Source organism: Somniosus microcephalus, chromosome 4 (genome assembly GCF_052327205.1).
Source record: "Somniosus microcephalus isolate GS21.2 chromosome 4, FLI_Smic_1.0, whole genome shotgun sequence".
Classification (NCBI taxonomy): domain Eukaryota; kingdom Metazoa; phylum Chordata; class Chondrichthyes; order Squaliformes; family Somniosidae; genus Somniosus; species Somniosus microcephalus.
Window position 1 is genome coordinate 257,225,129 of NC_140990.1, and position 20,084 is coordinate 257,245,212.

General features: G+C 41.0%; 1 protein-coding gene across 5 annotated transcripts; it reads right to left on the reverse strand.

Annotated features, from left to right (window-relative positions):
* Positions 1–1,781: 1,781 nt before the first annotated feature.
* LOC147120407 (CD63 antigen-like) lies at positions 1,782–19,220 on the reverse strand. Of its 5 annotated transcripts, none has more exons than XM_085986281.1 (7): positions 19,035–19,217; positions 16,426–16,614; positions 13,552–13,626; positions 13,279–13,374; positions 6,638–6,787; positions 6,387–6,470; positions 1,782–2,143 (listed from the first exon to the last, which is right to left on the reverse strand). In XM_085986281.1, exons 1-7 carry the CDS (start codon positions 19,098–19,100, stop codon positions 2,075–2,077), a joined length of 729 nt encoding a protein of 242 aa, XP_085842407.1. In that variant the 5' UTR covers positions 19,101–19,217; the 3' UTR covers positions 1,782–2,074. The 5 variants fall into 5 exon arrangements, with proteins under 5 accessions (XP_085842407.1, XP_085842410.1, XP_085842411.1 ...); XM_085986284.1 differs by lacking the exon at positions 19,035–19,217 and adding an exon at positions 18,920–18,941; XM_085986285.1 differs by lacking the exon at positions 19,035–19,217 and adding an exon at positions 17,898–17,972.
* Between the last annotated feature and the right edge of the window lie 864 nt (positions 19,221–20,084).

The following is a 20,084-nucleotide window of genomic DNA, read 5'->3' on the forward strand; positions in this document are numbered from 1 at the left end:
ACTTGTCACTTGTCAGCCCAAGCGTGGATGCTGTTCAGGTCCTGCTCGAGACTGGTATGTGCTACTTCATCATCAGAGGAGTTGTGAATAGAGCTGAATACTATAAAATTGTCAGTGAACAGTCCAACTCATGCTATGATGGACAGGTGGTCATTCACGAAGCAGCTGAAGATGGTTGGGCCAAGGACACTTTCCCGAGAACTCGGAGTGATGGCCTGGGGCTGCGATTATTGGCCTTCAATAACCTTGACCACCACCTTTTGTGACTCCAGCACCTAGTGGGTTTTTCCCTCAACACCCACCTTTCCTCACTCAGCCTCTACACCTAGGACTTGTTTATCTTCATGATTTCAATCTTCATCTCAGCTCTCTTATCCCCTCTCCTCCAAATGCACTGCCCTTCTGTCCTCTTTAAAATATCTCCTATATAAACTCTCCTATTCATATCCACATCACAAATTTCCTGTAGCCTCTACACCTGCAGTTTAAGTCTATCTCTGGCCACTTCCTTGTATGTTTGACCATTTGCAACCCGCTACCCTCTTTTGAAACCCACTTTCTCCTGTCATCATCCCTGGAAAAAAAGTCTCAAGTTGTTTACAACTACACATGAAAGTGCACAATTGCCTCCCTTTTGGCCTTGTATTCACTAGGATACCTCTGCAGCTGCTGAAATGCTCAACTATTCCTTCACCTCCACCTATGATACTCTAATCTTTAGCAAAACAAAAACAATCCAAGGAGGTTCTGGATTTCTTGGTCACCAAGATAGAGACCATTCAGCAGTCTTCGTTACTCAACCATATTTCCACCCCACCCGAACCCCTTCCCCTCCCAGTCCTTCACTCACCCAAGCCCCCATCATAAACTCCTGACCATCCAGTTTCCTTTCCAGAACCATCCCAAACTAACTGATGTTGTAAATGGTATCCCTCCTTAAGCACTGTCCTCTTCCTTTTCAAAACCACTAGCATCAACCGCTCCTCAAAAAAATAACTAACTCCTCGATCATCATCTTCTGTCCTGCGCCGACACCTCAGGAGTCACACAAGGATTCATCCTCGTCCCCATTTCACGTGGCCTCTTGGCAGCATCATCTGTAGATATAGGGTCAGCTTTTACATACATGCAGTTCTATTTCTTCATCACCTCCATGGTCTGTACTGAATGAGCTGCAATTTCAATTAATTGGGAAGATGGAAGCCATTGTCTTTGGCTCCACCGACTGCATTTGCAATCCCCCTCTTCAACCACTGTCTTGGGCTGAAGCAGACAGATCACAACCGCAGTGTTTGATTTGACCCCCAGCTAGATTTCTGGGCCCGTATCACAAAGAACCTACTTCAATTTTTGTAAATGCTTGCCTCTGTTCCAGTTCAGCCATTCTGCTGCTGTAACTCTCTTCCCTGCCCTTGTCACCTCCCGATGCAATTATTCCAATGCTTTCCCGGCTGGCCACCCTCTGGAGACATCAGCTCATCCAAAACTCTGCTGCCCGCATCCTATCCCGCACCAAGTCCCGCTCACCCATCACCCCTATTCTCACTGACCTACATTGGCTTGCAATCTCCCTATAGATCAAATTTAACATAATCATGGTGCTTAAATCCCTGCATAGCCTTGCCACTGACCAGTTTTCCATATGCTTCAGTGCAGCATCTTGGGATTTTTCTCTACATTTAAGACACTATGTAAATACAAGTTGTTATGGCTGAAGATATTTTCAGTTTGGATTCTGTTAGTCTAAGGTGTCAATTTACTATTTTCATTCACTTCAAAAATGTGGTTTAAGATGAAGGTTTTATTCATACAAGTTTTTCCACACACAAATTATTCATAGTCAATTAACAAAAGTATTAGTACCACTTACTTATACTATTCCAACACAATGTTTTCTACATGCACTGCCCATTAAGCAGTATATCTGTACTTTTGACAAGCAGATACAATTCTAAATGATCAGATTCAGCAGTGAAGCACGACTTGTTTCTAATGTGTAATCCTGAACTGGACAGAGAAAGAAAAGGTTCAAGAAATCCAGGTTGTTCAATACTAATGATCTATAAAACTTGCATCAATAACCTGGTATATAGTTATCTTGAAGCTTCTTTATATAGAAGCAGGAGATGAAAATTCCAATAACCTAGACAGGGGGAAATTTAAAAATTTTTTAATGTTAAATTTTTTTGAATTCTTTAATACACAGTAATTTTATACTAATACCCATTGCACTCTACTATAAAAAAGAGTTATACCAGCCAGGTATGTTTAATCTAGGACACTTACATTTAATAACTGCAGCAAACAGCAAAATGTAGATCTCTCACTGTTAGCTGCAGTTAGCAATGTAAATTGCCCAACTTGCTTTGTTTTGACAGCAGTGGAAATGCACTTTTTCCACAGACCTTTCAAGGTGCTACCTGATTGGTCCATGGCAGAAGCAGAACAGACAAATGTAATGTTAATATATTATAAAATGGAGACAGGTTGGTAAAGCACCATTCTCCCACAACAGACTTATAAATATTTTTTAAAAGATCTCTGTCTAGGAATAACACATCTCATAACACTTGGTGTATGACTGACAGATTTTAAGGGGCAGATTTTGGTCTTCTGGCCTAAAACCAGGAGGTGGGCAAATTGAAAAGTACAGCCGCCCAATCGAGTTGGTTGGAGACCTGACCTATTCTGTGTCGCCACTCATTTGCACGAGTTAGGCGAGCTGCAAGTGCAAAACGTGCTTAATATAGGCAACTCACCAACTGGGGGCTGCTGCAGGTTCTTAAAAAGGCCATAAGCAACAAACAGCTAAAGGGAAGTTGTTTTTTGTTGTTGTGCATGGACCCAAGTAGGAAAGCAATGTTGTGAAGCTGCAAGATGATATCTTGGAAGAATTCTGGTAGGACCTGGAGATTTTGGATTCAATACTTACTCAAAAAAAAGAAAAACATCTAGAAACTGAAAATATAATAAAGAGTAGTCAGCACAGATTTCAAAAGGGAAGGTCATGCTTAACTTCATTGATTTAAAAAAAATAGTAACAGAAAGTGTAGATAAGGGTAATGCAGTAGATGCAATATATTTGGATTTTCAAAAGGCCTCAGATACAATTCCACGTAGTAGACTCATGACTAATGTCAGAACATGTAGAGTCAGGGGACAAGTAGCAGAATGGATATCAAGCGGTCTACAAAACAGAGAACTTACTCAGGCTGGCAAAAGGTGGGAAGTGGTGTTCCACAAGGATCAGTACTGGGACCATTGTTGTTCATTTACATAAACAATTTGGACTCTAATGGGTCACATACTCCTTGGAAAGTAAGTGTCTAAAATGGGGTAGAAGAGGGATCTGGGGGTACAGATATACAAAAACATCCAAGTAACGATGCAGGTTAATAAGGCCATAAGAAAAAGCAAACAAAACACTTGGATAGATCTGGAGGGATAGATTAAAAAGCAGAAAAGTTATGTTAAACTTGTATAGAACCTTGGTCAGACCACACCGAGTACTGTGAAGAGTTCTGCTCTCCACATTATAAAAAGGATAGAGACACTGAAGGTACAAAAAAGATTTACTAGAATGATACCAGAACTGAGAGGTTATACCCATCAGGAAAGTGGAATGGGCTGGGGCTCCTTTCTCTAGAACGGAGAAGTCCGAGGGGTGACCTGATAGGAGGTCTTTATTATGAAAGAGTTTAATAGGGTAGACGTGGAGAAAATGTTTCCACGTGTGCGCGAGACTAAAACTAGGCACCATAAATACAAGATGGTCACTAATAAATCCAATAGGGAATTCAGGAAGAAATATCTTTACCCAGAGAGTGGAACTCACTACCACAAGGAGTAGATGAGGCGAATAGCAAAGATGCATTTAAGGGAAAGCTGGATAACCATCAGGGAGAAAGGAATAGAAGGATGTTAATGGAGTGAGAGGAGGCTCGTGTGGATCATAAACACCGGCATGGACTAGTTGGGCTGAATGGCCTGTTTCTGTGCTGTAAATACTATGTAATCATGGGGATGCCCATAGAGCAAGTTCAGGAAGAGGAATAATATCCTCAGTCAAGTGAAATAACAACAGAAAATGCTGGAAAAACTCAGCAGGCCAGGCAACATCCGTGGAGAGAAATTAGAGTCAACGTTTCGGGTCAAAACCCTTTATCAAGACTAAAGAGGCACAGGGAATGAAATAGATTAAGAGGCCGGGCTGGGAGAGAACAAGAGACGAGACATTAAGAGGTATTCAAAACGAGACGAGATGGTGATAGGACTAGTGGAGACAAAAGACAGCTCTAGATTAGGTGTGAAATGCACTGGCAGAATGGGAGACAGCTGCCATGTGGGAGAGAGAAAAAAGGGGGGGGGGGGGGAAACCAAAACAAAGGTGTGGATAAAAAAAAAGTGGAAATGTAATAGGGGCCGAGGTTATGATCTGAAATTATTGAACTCGATAGCGAGTCCGGAAGGCTGTAAAGTGCCTAATCGGAAGAGGAGGTGCTGTTCCTCGAGTTTACATTGAGCTTCCATGGAACAATGCAATAGGCCGAGGACGGTGAGGTCAGAGTGGGAATGGGGCGGTGAGTTAAAATGACAGGCGACCGGAAGCTCTGGGTCACCCTTATGGACTGAATGGAGGTGTTCCGCAAAGCAAAGCAGTCACCCAATCTGCACTTGGTCTCCCCAATGTGGAGGAGACCGCATCGTGAGCAGCGAATACAGTATACTAGATTGCAAGAAGTACAAGTAAATCGCTGTTTCACCTGGAAGGGGGGTGTGTGGGGCCCTGGACAGTGAGAAGGGGGGGGGGGGGGGAAGGGAGGTATAAGCTCTGTGAAGCTGTCAAACACTGACAATCTGTCTTCTAACTGGAGTCCTTCTACTCAGACTCAGTTAGAGATCTCTCCAGACCAGAAAGCAGAGGCTGCAGCTTTTGACAGTTCAGCAGCCATTCTGCTTTCTGTGCCAGTGAGCTGAGGGACTCCCGAGAACTGAAGGAAGGAAGCCTGCAGGAGAAAGTAAAAGGTAAGTAAAACTTATTAAAACACTTTACACTTACTTCACACACTTACCTCTGCACACATGCACCCATCATTCACCTGCACAACAGACATCTCGACCCCTCCAACCCCTGCAGACCGACGGTCCACCTCGCAAACTTGGCGTGGTTCGGCGCCGTCTGACAGCCCACACTTTAGGGCTAAAAATAGGGATTAGGCAAAAAACTGCCTGTTAACAGGCAATTAATTGGCACTAATCCTCTTCCCACCTCGGGGAGGCAGCTCCCAGCACAGGTCAGGTACCTGCCTCCTGGGACATTGGCACGGAGGCGGGATGGGTTCCTGACCCCCAATTCTGCAATTTTCCCCACCACTCCCACCCCCTCCGGGCTTGGAAAAAAAAAGAGCCCAGAGTCTCTAGGGACTTGCCGCTGCAGAACAGGCCACCATTGACATTTTGGGATGAAACATGACGGATGGCATTTAGATGATGTCCTTGATTTGGAGGTTTCCTGCAAACTCTGAACACCAGAGCCCTATCCTGCTCCTTCTGGATCTCCATGGGAGAAAGTGATAATAATGTGTTTATTCTAGTATACAAGGTCTCGATCAGCTGTTTAATACAAGCATAGACTGCAAATTGGCTGATGTTACAGATATATCTCGTGGCAGCCTGGAGGGAGTTAGAGGCAAAAAAGTTCAGGTGTTGCAGTGACCTCGTTCTGGCAGTTGGCTGCAGGGTTTCTGGCAAGATCTGACAAGTCTGTCCATCACTGTTTCCCTGGGAAAGCAATCCCTCCTCATTACATACAATGTTCCTCAGAACTGCAGGCATGTTCTCCTAGGCCTATACACCTGGTTAGGAAAGGGTTTGAGAGCACACTTCCTTCCACTTGCTGCCCCTGCAGCTCAGTTCCCTTCTTCCTAGAGTGGGACTCTAGATCCCCCCCCCCCCCAAACCTCCCTCATCCCCTCTCATGATAGAGGAGACTCAGCTATGTAAATTTCTAGAACCCATATCATCAAGTGGTAAACTTATAGGAATTGTAAAGAAAAGTTATCTACAGCTATGTAATAAGATACACAGAAGCTATATAAAGCAATACCTCTGAGCAGCTCAGTCTCCCTTTCAATATCATTAGAAATGGCAACTAGAGATCTTCTATCACCCATAGTTTGTGGGCAGGTCAAGGAAGTAGCGTTATTGGGATAGAAAGATCAAGAAATTACTTTAGCTTAATGAAGTCATGCAAACTCTTGGCATATACGCACAATGCTCCTGCTCATTCTGATGCATGCTGGGTAGCACCAAATAACTGTTTTCCAAGCACAATAGGCACATTTTCAGGTGTAAAAGAAACCAATATGGCCCTATTACATCCTTACCTGTGCAAATGCAAAGCAGACACCAGTTCCTCTAATAATTGAAAAATGCTCTTCAGTCCATGCTGCCATCATTCCACTACAGCCCTGAATAGACCCATAGACAATACAGATTTAAAAACACAAATACAAATCCACTATGATGAAAGACCATATTATTTAGTTTGCATGTTGTTTTGAGAGGAATGCACTGCATATGGCTTCTAAAACCTTGCACCATCAATGTAATGTGTCAATTTGTAACAGACTCTTACCACAATATGGATATTTGTCGTTCGATAGGAAACACCTCTTCCACAAGACTCTGTGATATTGATACAGCAGCTCGATGGAACAGACAACGTGGCCTGCCCAAATGTTGTCTTAAACCAGTCTGTGTAATTGTTAGAACCACAACAATGAAACTGTGGAGACAGAATGAACGTTCAAAAAGTCGAAGACCTGAAATAAATGATCTTGAATGCACAAGTTGTTATATACACACCCTCACGCTTTTGCAGTTACACTGCTGCTTTGTGATGATTTGACGTGATTTGATATGACCTGGAGAAATATGCAGCTGGCAGTATAACTCTGATCTGCCAAAAGTCCATCACACTCCAGATACTGGTCACAGGCTGAAGCTACTACTGAAAATTCCTGGGATGTGGCAATATTCCAGCAATTTGCACACAAAAATAAAGTTTCAAATTTATTGTCAAGGTTATGCTATTGTTCAGTTATTGTTGTGTAATTAAATCTTTTATGAACAAAGATTTGGGAATTCATTGGTTAAGAAGATTTGTGAACAGGTCAAGGAACAAGGCTTTTCAACCAGATTGCATGATCCTCACAGACATGCAAAGTCTAAATCAGGAAGTATAAAGGAGGAAGTACAAGTTAGATTTAAATCATGTACAGAAAGATTGAGACAGATAGAAAAAAAACCACACAAAAAAATTTTTAATTGAAAAAAAAATCTCCAATAAATAATTAACTTCTGAAGGAATGAGACTCCACACTTGTAAAATTAAATTTTCAGGGCCAGAGAGGTTGTTTGGCACTTCTCACGCTGTTAAAAATGGACTTACTCCTGAATGCACTAGCCCTAACTTTTCTGGCATCTTTAAGAACATAACACAAGAAATAAGAGTAGACCATTCAACCCGTCAAACCTGCTCTCCCATTCAATAGAATCATGGTTGACCTTCTAACTCAACTCCACTTTCCCACTCTATTCCCATAGTATCCAAAAATCCACCGATTTCTTTGAATATATTAATGACTGATCATCCACAACTCTCTGGGTGTAGAGAATTCCAAAGATTCACAACTCCGAGTGAAGAAATTTCTCCTCATCTCGGTCCTAAAATGGCTGACCCCTTATTCAGAGACTGTGACCCCTAGTTTTAGACTCCATAGCCAGGGGAAACATCCTCCCAGCATCTACCCTGTAAAGTCCCTTAAGAATTTTATGTTTTCAATGAGATCACCTCATTCTTCTAAACTCTAGGGAATTTAGTTTAGTCTATATATTCTTTAGTGGCGAACTAGTGGGCAAGTATCCCAACTTCATGCCATTGCATGGATTTCAGTGCCGAGTCTATCGGGAAGTACTGTTATAGCGCACTCTGGAGGAGCGGGACAGCTCCAACAGCACCATTATCATCTACGGGCCAGTCATCAAAGCCCAAAAAGCATCTCGGAGAAGATTTTAAATCATCCATTCTATACAACAGGACTTCGTCCAAATTAGTAGTGCTTCCTGATCCACTTGTATAGCTCACTGAAGCAATTGCCAGATAAGCAAATATTTTTACAGATCACTTTTCTGAATCAAGTCATGTTTTCATTTGTTTGTTTTCATTAATGAGAACAAGTTATGGTCTTGTGCTCTGCTAGGTCAGATATCTAAATCTACCCAAAGTTACAGACAAGAGCTATCCTAGCGCAACCTTAAAAATAAAAATGTTACATATGAAATGTTGGTTTATGAGTGCAATTAAATTCAATGTAATCATTAAGTGATGATTGCAGGGCACAGCACCCTTGGCAGTATTCATATCAATATATTACAGAATTTGGATCCAAAAAGTAGTACATACACGTCATTCAATTTAGGCTTCCTTCCCGCTCCCAAAAATACAGATGTTCTTCATTTAAATGGCTCAAGTACAGTTTTTACAGGTAGAGTCACTTATGAACTGAAACTTAGGCTGTATGAAGTCAAATTATGCAGAAAATAAAAAGGCAAGTCTGAGAATGAACCCCGATCACAATAAATTGCTCACAGGTAAACGTGTATGATGCCCAGCACATTCTTCTGTCACTTTGGAGGATGTTATAAAATCATCTGATATGTTATTGTTCCTAAACAAAACTACAGCTCCAAGTTTAATTTACAAATAAAATACACAGAAGCAGAAAGACCACAATATAAAATAACACAATATTTTTACGAGTATACTCTTTTCCAAAAGTTGCCCTTGCCATCATGGCAAACATCAGTTCAGTTGCGCTTTGTCTTTGCACAAATTAAAATAAATAAAAAGTTCTGAAAGAATAGAAAATGTTGGAAATAGACAGCAGCTCATACAGCATCTGTAAACAGATCTACTCCACATCCCCAGCTGGAGAGAAAATGCAGGGTATTGTTAAAGTCTTTCCAAAGTTAAAGTGCAGACCAGGGGGTTGCAAAATACCCCAGGATAAAGAAAGAGTGCTGTTCCTGAAGCTTGCATTGAGCACGGTTGATGCAGTGTAGGACACTGAAGGAAGATCACAGCGAGAATGGGAGGGATAAAGCAGCAAGCCATTGGAAGGTCAGGGTCAAACTTATGGACTGAACAGAGATGTTTAACAAAGTGTTTAGTCTCCAAGATAAATACAGCTCCACATCCAGAGTCTCTGCTTTCACTCCATCCTTTCACAATGATGACAGGATTCCCTTTCTCCACACCTTCCACTCCACATTTGACACATGAGCTTTATGCTTTTTCCATCATCTACAACATGATCCCACCATCAAGCTCTGCTTTTCAGAATGACAAAACCCTCCAGGACATCCTTGTTCATTGTTTCACCGCCCTGGCTGCCCCGCCCCTAGAGGTACTAGTCCATGCACCTCTTCCACTCCATTCAGGCCCTCAAATATTCTTCCATACAAGACTGCATTATACATGTACCTCTCCAATCTAGCAGTATTTGCTGCTCATGGGGCATCAGGCAGATCAGACATGGGGGGAAACATTTTGCCGAGCATCTCTATTCTGTTCCCAAGTGCGATCCTGACCAGCCAGTGACTCACCACTAACTCCTCCTCTCAGTCCCACTCTGACCTCATACTACACAACAGTAGCTCATTTTTTTGCAAGGCACTCTGCAGCTCTCTGGTATATGAGTATTGACTTCAGTCATTTCAGACCAAAGTAATAACCTCCATTTTCTTTTCAGCAGCAGGGGGTGGGGGGGGGGGGGGGGGTGGTGGCTGGGAATGTAAAGTGGGTCTGAAGGAAGGGAGGGGTTAATGTTTTTAATTACATAGGAATTGCAACATGAAAACAAACAATTCAGTCCAATTAGTCCATGTTGGCATCTATCTTCCACATGAGCAGTAATTGGCAAAAGAACCAGAGGCGAGATGGGGATTAAATGCAGCGAGTTGTGACTGGATATGCACTGCCTGAAAGGTTGGTGGAAGCAGATTCAATATAACTTTCCAAAAAAGGAAATTGGATAAATATTTGAAGGGGAAAATTTTGCAGGGCTATAGGGAAAGAGCAGGGGAGTGGGACTAATTGGATAGCCCTTTCAAACATCCAGCACAAGCACGATGAACCAGATGGCCTCCTTCTGTGCTATATCATTTTATGATTCTAGTCCTAATCCCATGTGCCCATTTTTTCCCCATATCCCCTTATTCTGTTTTCCTTCAACCATCTATCTAACCTATTCTTAAATTTTGACATGGTCTCCACTTCACTCAATGGCCCGTATTTTCCGATTGCAGGCCTCCCATGGGCGGAGGCCTGCGATCTGGAAAAATCTGTGCCCTTACCTGAGGGCTCCCAGGACGCACACGCTTCTGGGCCTCACCAAACTTGAAGTGCGCAGGGCCCACGTATCCCAGAGGCGCGTGTAGTTCGCAGCGTCCCTGGGATCACGTGGGCCATGGGGAGCCAATCACAGAAGGGAATCTCCCTTCATACATTTGACAGGAAGACCTGTCAAATATATGAATGGAGAGCAATGAAAAAAGTAAAACTTAAGTAAATTAATTTTTTTTTAAATCACTTTTTTTTTTTTTTTACAGGGCTAAAAATAAACTTACCTTTTTAAAAGCATTTTTAAAATGGTAAATCAGTTACTTTTTTTAAATTTAAAAAAAAAAAAAAAACTTCTCAACTCTGAAGGCCTGCTTTTACCAGACGCAAGAATTGTAAGGGTTTTCTGCGGGCGGAGGGTCCCCAAAAAGCGGAACTATCCGCCCGCAGAGGCCCTTCTCCTGGGCAGGCGGAGAATCGGTCAAGACCATTCCTGACAGATCGGAAATGCCGGTTTTCAGCGCATGCGCATGCCTGAAACCAGCATTTCCGATATCCCTATGGGTCATATATTTCACAGCTCGTACACACCCGTAGGGATCGGAATATCTGGGCCAATATCTCTGGTAGTGCATTCCACAGTCTCAACCTAGTTTGTAAAATAAGTTTATTTTGCTCTCTATCCTAAATCTCTTACATTTAATCTTGTATCTATGTCTCCCCTCATTCTAGACCCTTCAATCACTGGAAAGTGGCTAAGAAATTTGTTGGCACTGCACCCGTTTGACAGGTGTAACTAGATGGCTAAACATCCAATATAGCGGGCAGTATGCATGTGCATACTCTGCACAGGAAGTACGCCACCCGCCATTTTGGTAAAGGCTCTTGTATTGGCATCCAGGATCCGTACCTGAAACAGGGTTAGTCCTTTTGCAAACAGGGGACCTCATGCTTGCTTGAGGCATCCCTTTCCAAAATTAGTTAAGTGACTGAACACTGCACCGTGCATGTTGCGGTTAGTATTCTCAGGCACTTGGCAGCCATACTAGTGCTCCTTAAAAGGGGACCACTGGAGGCTGCCTCCAGAAATGCAGGTTAAAACTTCTTATTGTGGAGCAAGACTGCTCCTTCCGACTCCACATTAAATTCATGAGCCGCCAATTGCACCCCCGCCCAACTCTGCTTACAGCCTGGGCTTCTTCCCGGGACTGGCAAGCTGCCTCTCTGGCAGAGACTGGTGTCCACAGCTCGCTGGTAGTAAACAGTTGAGGACGGCAGACCAATATTCTGTGGTCCTGTCACCAGCCTCATTAGGTGCGTGCAGTGTGCACCGTATGGATTTAAGTGTGATCCAATTTCTAAAATCAGTCGGTCTCTATTTACTCTGTCCTATCCATTCATAAATTTTAATCACATCACCCCATAATCTCCTGTGTTCCAACAAAAAACAGCCCCAATTTCAAGTGTGGATTCTTCATCAGAACACAATATAGCGATGGAATTTCTGTGCCCAGGATGTTGATTTATTTTTAATTTTCTCAGCACTCATGCGTTGAGTGTTTACAGCCTTTTCTTCCACTTCCTTGACTTTTTCCTTGTAGGCATTTCCCATGCTATTCACCACCCTAGTTATTTACATGTTCTTTTGTTCCACTCTTGCTTCCCTACCACCCCCACCCAATTGCCTCACTATATTGATTGCGCCAGTTAACAAATTCTTATTTATTAACAGTTTGAAGGCCAGTAACCCATTAATTTCCTGTGTGACTGGGGCATTTGTTTTTTTTTTCCTTCCCCACCCTGCAGACTACGGAAGAGCTTGCGTATCATTCAGTTCTAAGGAAGATTACACACAAACAATTAACCTAACTTTTCTGCAGAGAACTACTGTATTTCCAGCATTTCTTGCTTTCTCATTCTTTAGTGCATTTTGTTGGCTTTCAGGGCAAAATACACAAGTCATGTGCTGAAGCACTTTGGGACATCTTTCTACATTAAAGCCATTATATAATTGCAAGTTGTAATTAAAGATATATATTTGAATAGTGGTGTATTAATAGACTACAGCAATCACTTAAAAAAAAAACACATTTCAAGGGACTTCCTTGACCATCTAAAAGGAGGCAAATAATGACCTGTTGCCAAACAATTTCAATGCCATTCTCTGACTATTATGAGACACACAGTTAGCACACTACTCGAATTGTCCCTCCCTGAAGAGAGGAAGAGGGAAAAAGGAAGAAGATGGAAAGGATAAAGCCAGAGTCTATTTGACACCTGACAGAGAATTAAAAAAGTTAATTCAGAATTATGGACAATTACTATTTGTGGCAAGTGTCAATATATCTATTATTAAGAACAAATTTACAATCTTGCTACAAATAGAGGAAATCTCCTCCCCATGTGGGAAATTGTGGACACAAAACTACATTTTTCAGTTTGTGGTAGTTTTATGCAAGCATCAACCATATCACTACAATATTTAAATTTCCACTACAATTTAATTAATCCAACTTCGTACAAGAACACCACCTATTTCTTGTAACAAAGTCTATTATTGCGCTACACTCCCATTTACTACTTCGCTTACGTTATAAGATCAATGGCATATCCACAAAACAAAAGTAGTTTAATTTAGCTGTACAAGGACCGGCCATGTCCTTAGAACAAGACTTCAGTCTTACGGTATCAGCAAATGCCATCAGGCAGGTCCTCCTTCCCAGAGCAGTTTTAAATTCCATCAAAGCAAAGTTATCTTAAATAGAATTCAGACAAAATAGCTGAATAAAAAAGTTCCAAAAAAACTTCAAGACATCAGGATGCCACAGGTCTGTTATACAATTCAGCTAGAGAGGAAGACTTTTTTTTTAAACCTTGATTTGCAGTTGATCTACTATCGCTCCCAGTTTGGACTCATCATCATATCCACGCATAGACTTCTCAAAATCATCAGTTATGTTACTGTACATCTACAGAATAGGGAAAGCAAAACTCAGAACATTTTACATTTGCCAAAAAATTTACAAAAACATAAATAGTCTTAGAAAAAAAACATGTGAAATTACTGTAAAAGAGGATGAGATCAAGTATAGTACATTTGATAACAATCCAACAAAATGTACTGCTTCTATAAAAGCAAAACTTGCCTGGCTCCTGAAGATATATGTAGACACCTCAACAGTTACTTCCACAAGAAAGACCAGAGTCATCAGAATCAGAAACTGTGGACAAAAATATGTGGTCTTGTAATCAAGTCAAATATGACTCTATACTTGTATTCAATACAAGTTAAATTTTCTAGGTTAGCAGCCTATTTTTGGAACAATAAAACTACAATTAGAGAGTTGTGCATTTTGAAGATTACAGTAAAAACACCAAGTGGTTATTCTTCTGGCCTTCTTTTCATTATATTGTGCTTTTAACAGAAAAATGCACCGAGGCACTTTAAGGGGGTAAATCAGGCAAATCTGGACACAGCCATAAAAAGAGATATTAGGAAGGGTGACTAAAAGCTTGGGATTAAAGGAGGGTTTTTAAAAAGGAGAAGGGGGGGGGGGGGAAAGGGGTGGTGGAGAGACAGAGGGAATTCCAGATCAGGGTCTAGACAGCTGAAGGCACGGCCACCAATAGTGGGATGGAGGGAGTTGGGGATGCACAAGAGGCCAAAGTTGGAGAAACACAGGGCTCTTCTTTATATGCAAATATCTTGTAGGATTTGTTCAAATCTTTGATTTTTAAATTAACAGACAAGCTTTTTAAATCTGCTTGATCCTAGTCAAATTTTTACAGTATTTATCAATCTGTCTTGTTCAGGTTGGAGTCTGAAGCGGTCAGAGATTTTTAGACCAGATAATAAACAAATGTTCAATACTTCACTTACATACCAGTTAGAAATTAGAATAGCTATACAAGAATATTGATGATATAGTTTAGCAGAGCACATACATGAATTATTTTCAAATACTCAAGTAGCTAGCTAAGTTTAACAAGTATTGTAAAAAAAAGTGCTACTGCTTAATAAATGTATTTGGCAATTAAAGCCCAAGTCAATATCTAGTGTATTATTAATCTGCTGCCTTACAAAGAGGAGTAGGATCATGTGGGATCACATGATAAAACTAATAGCTGGAGTAATCCGAAGAGGGTTCTCTGTTCATGACCTAGACAGTGAGGCAAGTGGAAACATGTTCTGAGGGATATAGGGTGCAATGGCTCACCTACAAGAGGAGTTTGAATCAGGGAAGCCAAAAATAAAAGTTTTAAAATGTAAAAAAGTGTAGCAGTAGTCTAGAGGCAGAACCACAAAGGAAAGCATGCATGTCACTGGCTGAAACTGCCATCAACACTTGAAATTTGTATTCAGAACATAAGCCAATATAAAGCACGATGGATTCAGCAATTTAGTAAATAAAAGTCAGAATTTTTTTGAAAGTTATTTCAGTGGCTTATAATTCAAAATCAGCAGGAGCTATAATTTGTCAAGGGAGAATCTAAGATAGTAACGCCTCAAATATAGACAATAAAGTCAAGTTTTACAGAAGTCCAACATCCATGTTCTTGCAGGGCAATGAAAACACCTCTTTTTGTAGACAGCAATAAAAATCCACTACTCAGTTAATTTCCCTTTACCTACCCTGGCAAACAGAAATAGAGGCACAAGTTGCTTTAAGTAACCATTTAAAAAAAAAAAGCTATTTTCTTCAGAATTCTTCAGGCACAGCAGAAAATGTATATTTCTGGGGGAGGGCAGAATCTATAGCATGTCAAGCTGCTATAAAAAAGAGATTCTTTTGAAAAAAAAATATAAAAATGCAGAAAATGCATAGAAATTCCATGCACCCATTTTCCTCAGCCACATCCAAATTGGTCTGGATATCAGACCCAGATCAAAGTAGCCAACTTACAAGTTTACATCCAAAGAGGTTACCTTGCATGGGAAAATTAGACACAAGAGTGGACCAGTAATATTGGTTAAGGTGTTGGGGGAGAATAGCACATTAACAACAGCTAGCAAAGTCTATGCAGCTAAGGCCAAGCTATTTTCCTGGCTAAGATAAGCACAAGTGTCAAAAGCAACAGAGAATCTCACAGCAGTGGGAAGAAAGGGTTTATATAAACTTAATCTAATACTAACATGAACTGTAGCCAAGTAGAAAGTACACTGCCAATTCCATTCTTTAGTTTGTAATAAGCTTCCAGCTGTTTCTAGTAAACTGTAACATGCAAACTGCACAAGTCTGTTTACTGCACTTTTCTGGGATATCACACCCTTTTCTCTACCATCAAGAACTCAAGACAGGCTGGTGTTTCTGTTTAAAAGTACAGCAACGTCTGAGGCAGCTCTTCCTACAATGTATATCCTGAGAAATATAAAAAGGGAATATATAAAAAACATATTCCATCTATGAAAACATGCCGACTTTTAAAAAAAGTTTAATTACTCTAAATGATGCCCTAGACTACCATTTGTCCCACGAATTCCAGGCAGCCCATCTGGTTTTAAGTAGCAGTCATTATCCTACGAGAGGTGATAATCTAGTACAGGGTAGCAAGAAGAAACTTGTGGGTTTTTAAAAATTTTTTTTTTAAATATTCGCTTATGGGATCTGGGCGTCGCTGGCAAGGCCAGCATTTATTGATCACAAGGTGGTGGTGAGCCGCCTTCTTGAACCGCTGCAGTCCATGTGAAGGTACTCCCACAGTGCTGTGAGGGAGGGAGTTCCAGGATTTTGACCCAGCGACGATGAAGGATCAGCGATATACTACTAAGTCAGGATGGTGTGTGACTTGGAGGGGAACTTGGGAGGTGGTGGTGTTCCCATGCGCCTGCTGCCCTTGTCCTTCTAGGTGGAAGAGGTCACAGGTATTGTGTTATTATTGACTGTGGGAATATTTTAAAAATATTATTGGGGGGTTTCCCTTTCATCAGTTTGTTCAACTTTATTTAAAAATACATAGATAAACAAAGTTATTGAACACAAATAAAACTAATCTATACCAAGTGAAGAGAGAGATTTTACCACTTTCATCACAGTAACGTTTTCCTTCCAAACAGCAGCAATCCCAAAGACAGCCATGAAAAAAATTAGGACACCAACAATAATGAGCACAGCAGGGACTTCAGAGATCGATTTACTAGCCAGTGAAGAGAATGGATACAGATTCAGATGGATTGAACCACCCATCCACACAAGTTCAAGACCAAACACCTGGAAGGGAAAACATTTATTTTTAAATTAAAAAAAAGTGTCTGAGGTTACACATCTAGAAGCTTATAATAGAAGTGTTGCAACAAAGGTTATGCAGAGCAGGAGGCATGCAAGCTAAACACCACATCAGTTACTTTTATACCCTTCTTCCACTTTGAATCAGAGAGGGGATGTTTAAAAAAGGTATACATAGACTGACAAAGACCCTCCAGGTGACGTCGCCTCAACAATCTATTTTACACATCTCACTGCTGACAAATTGAATGAAGTTGGCTTTTCAGTTTAAATGAGCTGCACAGAAGGTGCTGATTTTAAGGGAGCTCTTTGGAACTTCAGTTGAGTATGTTGGTCTTTCGAAAGGTGGGCTGGATTGAGTAACAAATATGGGTTGCTTTAAACCTTAGCATATAAGCAAATAAACTATTCCTACACACTTATGGGTCTTGGATACAAATCTGTTTCAATAGCAATATATTAAATAGGTATGGCTGCTAATATTGGCACTATTGACTAATCTTCCCAAATCACTTGTTTTGCATTACTGGAAACAAAGTACAACAATCCATGTATTTACTATAAATGCAATTCATAATTTTGCACTCAATCTCTTACCCCCTTCCCTTTTTGCCCCACATAGGATACAAGACCATTATCTAAACAATGGGTAAAATAGTTATATGAATGGGCAGATGGCTGACATTTTCTCCCAATTGTCAGCTCCAGCTTGCACAAAGCACTGGGAGAAGTAGGGCGGAGGCATTTGACCCCACCTCACTCTCCAATATAAAAGGCTCTATACTCAAAATATATGGTCAGTTTCATGATGTTCCTCCTCCTCCCTACCCCCGATATAGACCTAGCTCCCAGTCCTATCTGCAAGCACAAAAGGTGTGTTTTTTTTAAAGGAATGGGCTGCAAGGGAAGGTGCAGACCAGTTTACAGATTAGTAAACAAATTGTGCTATATGCCACTGCTCAAGCCATGTAGAACAGTACAGGTTCACTGCTGGAACTTGCTGGCCACAACTTACTGCTCCGCATTTGTAGCCATAGTGGCTGATGGACTGGCTGGTACAAAGGAAGTTTATGAATCTGCTGGTTTTAACTGGCTGCAAATGCAAGTTGATTGTCAAAACAAACTTACCTGTCAATGAGGCAATCACCTAATTGAGTGAGGCTAAAACCAGTCATCTGAGATTAGGGGGTACATTGCATTTCAAAACAAACATTTGGAGAGTACTTGCTTTCCTGAAATCAGTGCCTGTGGCCTTAAAGTAAAGTTACCTCGCTTAGCTTGATCTGGAAGAAGAGCAGAGCCAGGAGACACCAACAAGTACACTATAAGCTCACACAGCAGGCCTCAAATTAATTATGTTTGTGGGCTAGACCATTTTATCCTACTGAGCAAGGATGTATTTTTGAGAGAGAAAGAAAGACTTGCATTTATATAGCGCCTTTCACGACCACAAAAGCACTTTACAGCCAATGAAGTACTTTTGAAGTGGAATCACTGTTGTATGTGGGAAATGCGCAGCCAATTTGCACACAGCAAGCTCCCACAAACAACAATGTGATAACGACCAGATATTCGGTTTTTGTTCTGTTGGTTGAGGGATAAGTATTGGCCAGGACACCGGAGATAAGGAGTAAAAGAGAGATTACATTTATATTTTAAAAGTGGCAGTCTGCACTGGAATGGAACGAACGCCCATAAAAAAAGCACCTTCCTCCCAGTGATTTGGACAAGCTGTCACCTTCACGTGTGTGATTAATAAAACGTCACTAACATTTTCATAAAATTTACAGCTCTGCCCGTTTAGCAACAAAGACAATAAACAAAGCTCCCTCCCGCATGAGGTGTTGAAAATAATCAGAGTCCAAGTACTGTTTGAACACAACTGAGTAACTTATATTAAACATTAGTTTGAGCCATTAACATTAAAGGGTAAATGCAAGAATTTCCGTTGAAAGGAACACACACGGATCATTTTGATGAACAAATATGCAGTAGTTTTGGCTCGGTTTGTTTTAATTGAGAATGATCCCCTGCCAATACTTAGCACCAGCGATTATGGAGAGAGCCTTCAGAGAAGGGAATGGGGACAGATCACTGGCCATTATGGGCGAAGTCACGATTTACTCAGATTCTGTTCTCGTTACATTTCACCACAGAACGAAGAGAAGAAATTGTGAAAGATAACTATAGAGGAATAAGAAAGAAATCCAAAATATTCAGAAATCAATTGACCATATCGGCAGAAGTCCACATTAATCATTATTGGGAGTTAACCAAGTCTACACCGCACCTTATACTAGAACTCGGAGTTACTTCAACAAAGTCATTTGAATTTTAAATCCGATAAAAGCATAAACTTTACAAATAGAGTTTTGCGCAATAAAAATGCGTTTAACAAAAATTACCAAAAAGAGCAGATTAAGAACAAACAGCGTGATTTTAAGCATCACTACTCCATTTCCCGACTCCATCGTAAACCACACAATTTGATCACAAACTCAGCCAACGTAAGCTTTGATGATTATATCGGATACAATTCACACGCGTAAAAATAGCACTAACCCCTCCCCAGTAAACCAGTCAATGAATGTAATAGTTAATGATACAACTGGGTTAATTAACAACAATCTGCTTTTAGCACAATAGCCTGACATGTTTGAACTAGCCTAGTCTATTAGATTTATTCAATAATGCCTCGGGTTTCACGCGGTCTAATAATCTAGTTTCAATTTATTTTTGCTGGAAATTCAATGTGTTGAACAGAACAAAAATGGGCAATGGTTTTAGATCAAGTGGAACATAAATACTCAGAAGTAGGGAACATTTCCCCACTCAATTTACAATTGTCTCTCACACAGGTTCCTGTGGCATTGCGCATGGTAACTCGTAATCTATGATCTCTCTCAGCTGCATCCATTGTCTTCTTGCTCCTTCCCTCTACCTCTTCTTGTATCTTTTGCGTTCTTCTCTTCTTCCCCTTCCCGTCTTCACTTTCTCTCTGTTCCTCCCCTCCCTTTCCCCTTTTTTATAGAATGATGCAGCACAGAAGGAGGCCATTCACCCCATCATCATATCTATATAATTTATTAAAAATACAGTGCATATTTCCTGTGTTTATGGGAAATTCACATCACGTTATTTCCATCATGCCTGGGAGTTGGTTTTAAACTGTAAAGTATGTATATTTCACATTATACTTAACGTTCAGTCCTCCTGAAACTAGGTGGTACCCTGGTACCACGGTCCACAATGATGCCCACTTCACACACCGGACTGGATCCCCTCTCATTCCCCAATACAGCCATTCATCTGTTCTCGCCTCTCTTTCCCCCCACCCCCTAACCCCGCCAACCAATTCATCATTAGCAACACCTCAGGCCTCGGCTGCCCATCCGACACTTCTCCTCACCTCCTGCTTTGCTTGGCCTGCTGCTTTGGACCTCAACCATTCTACT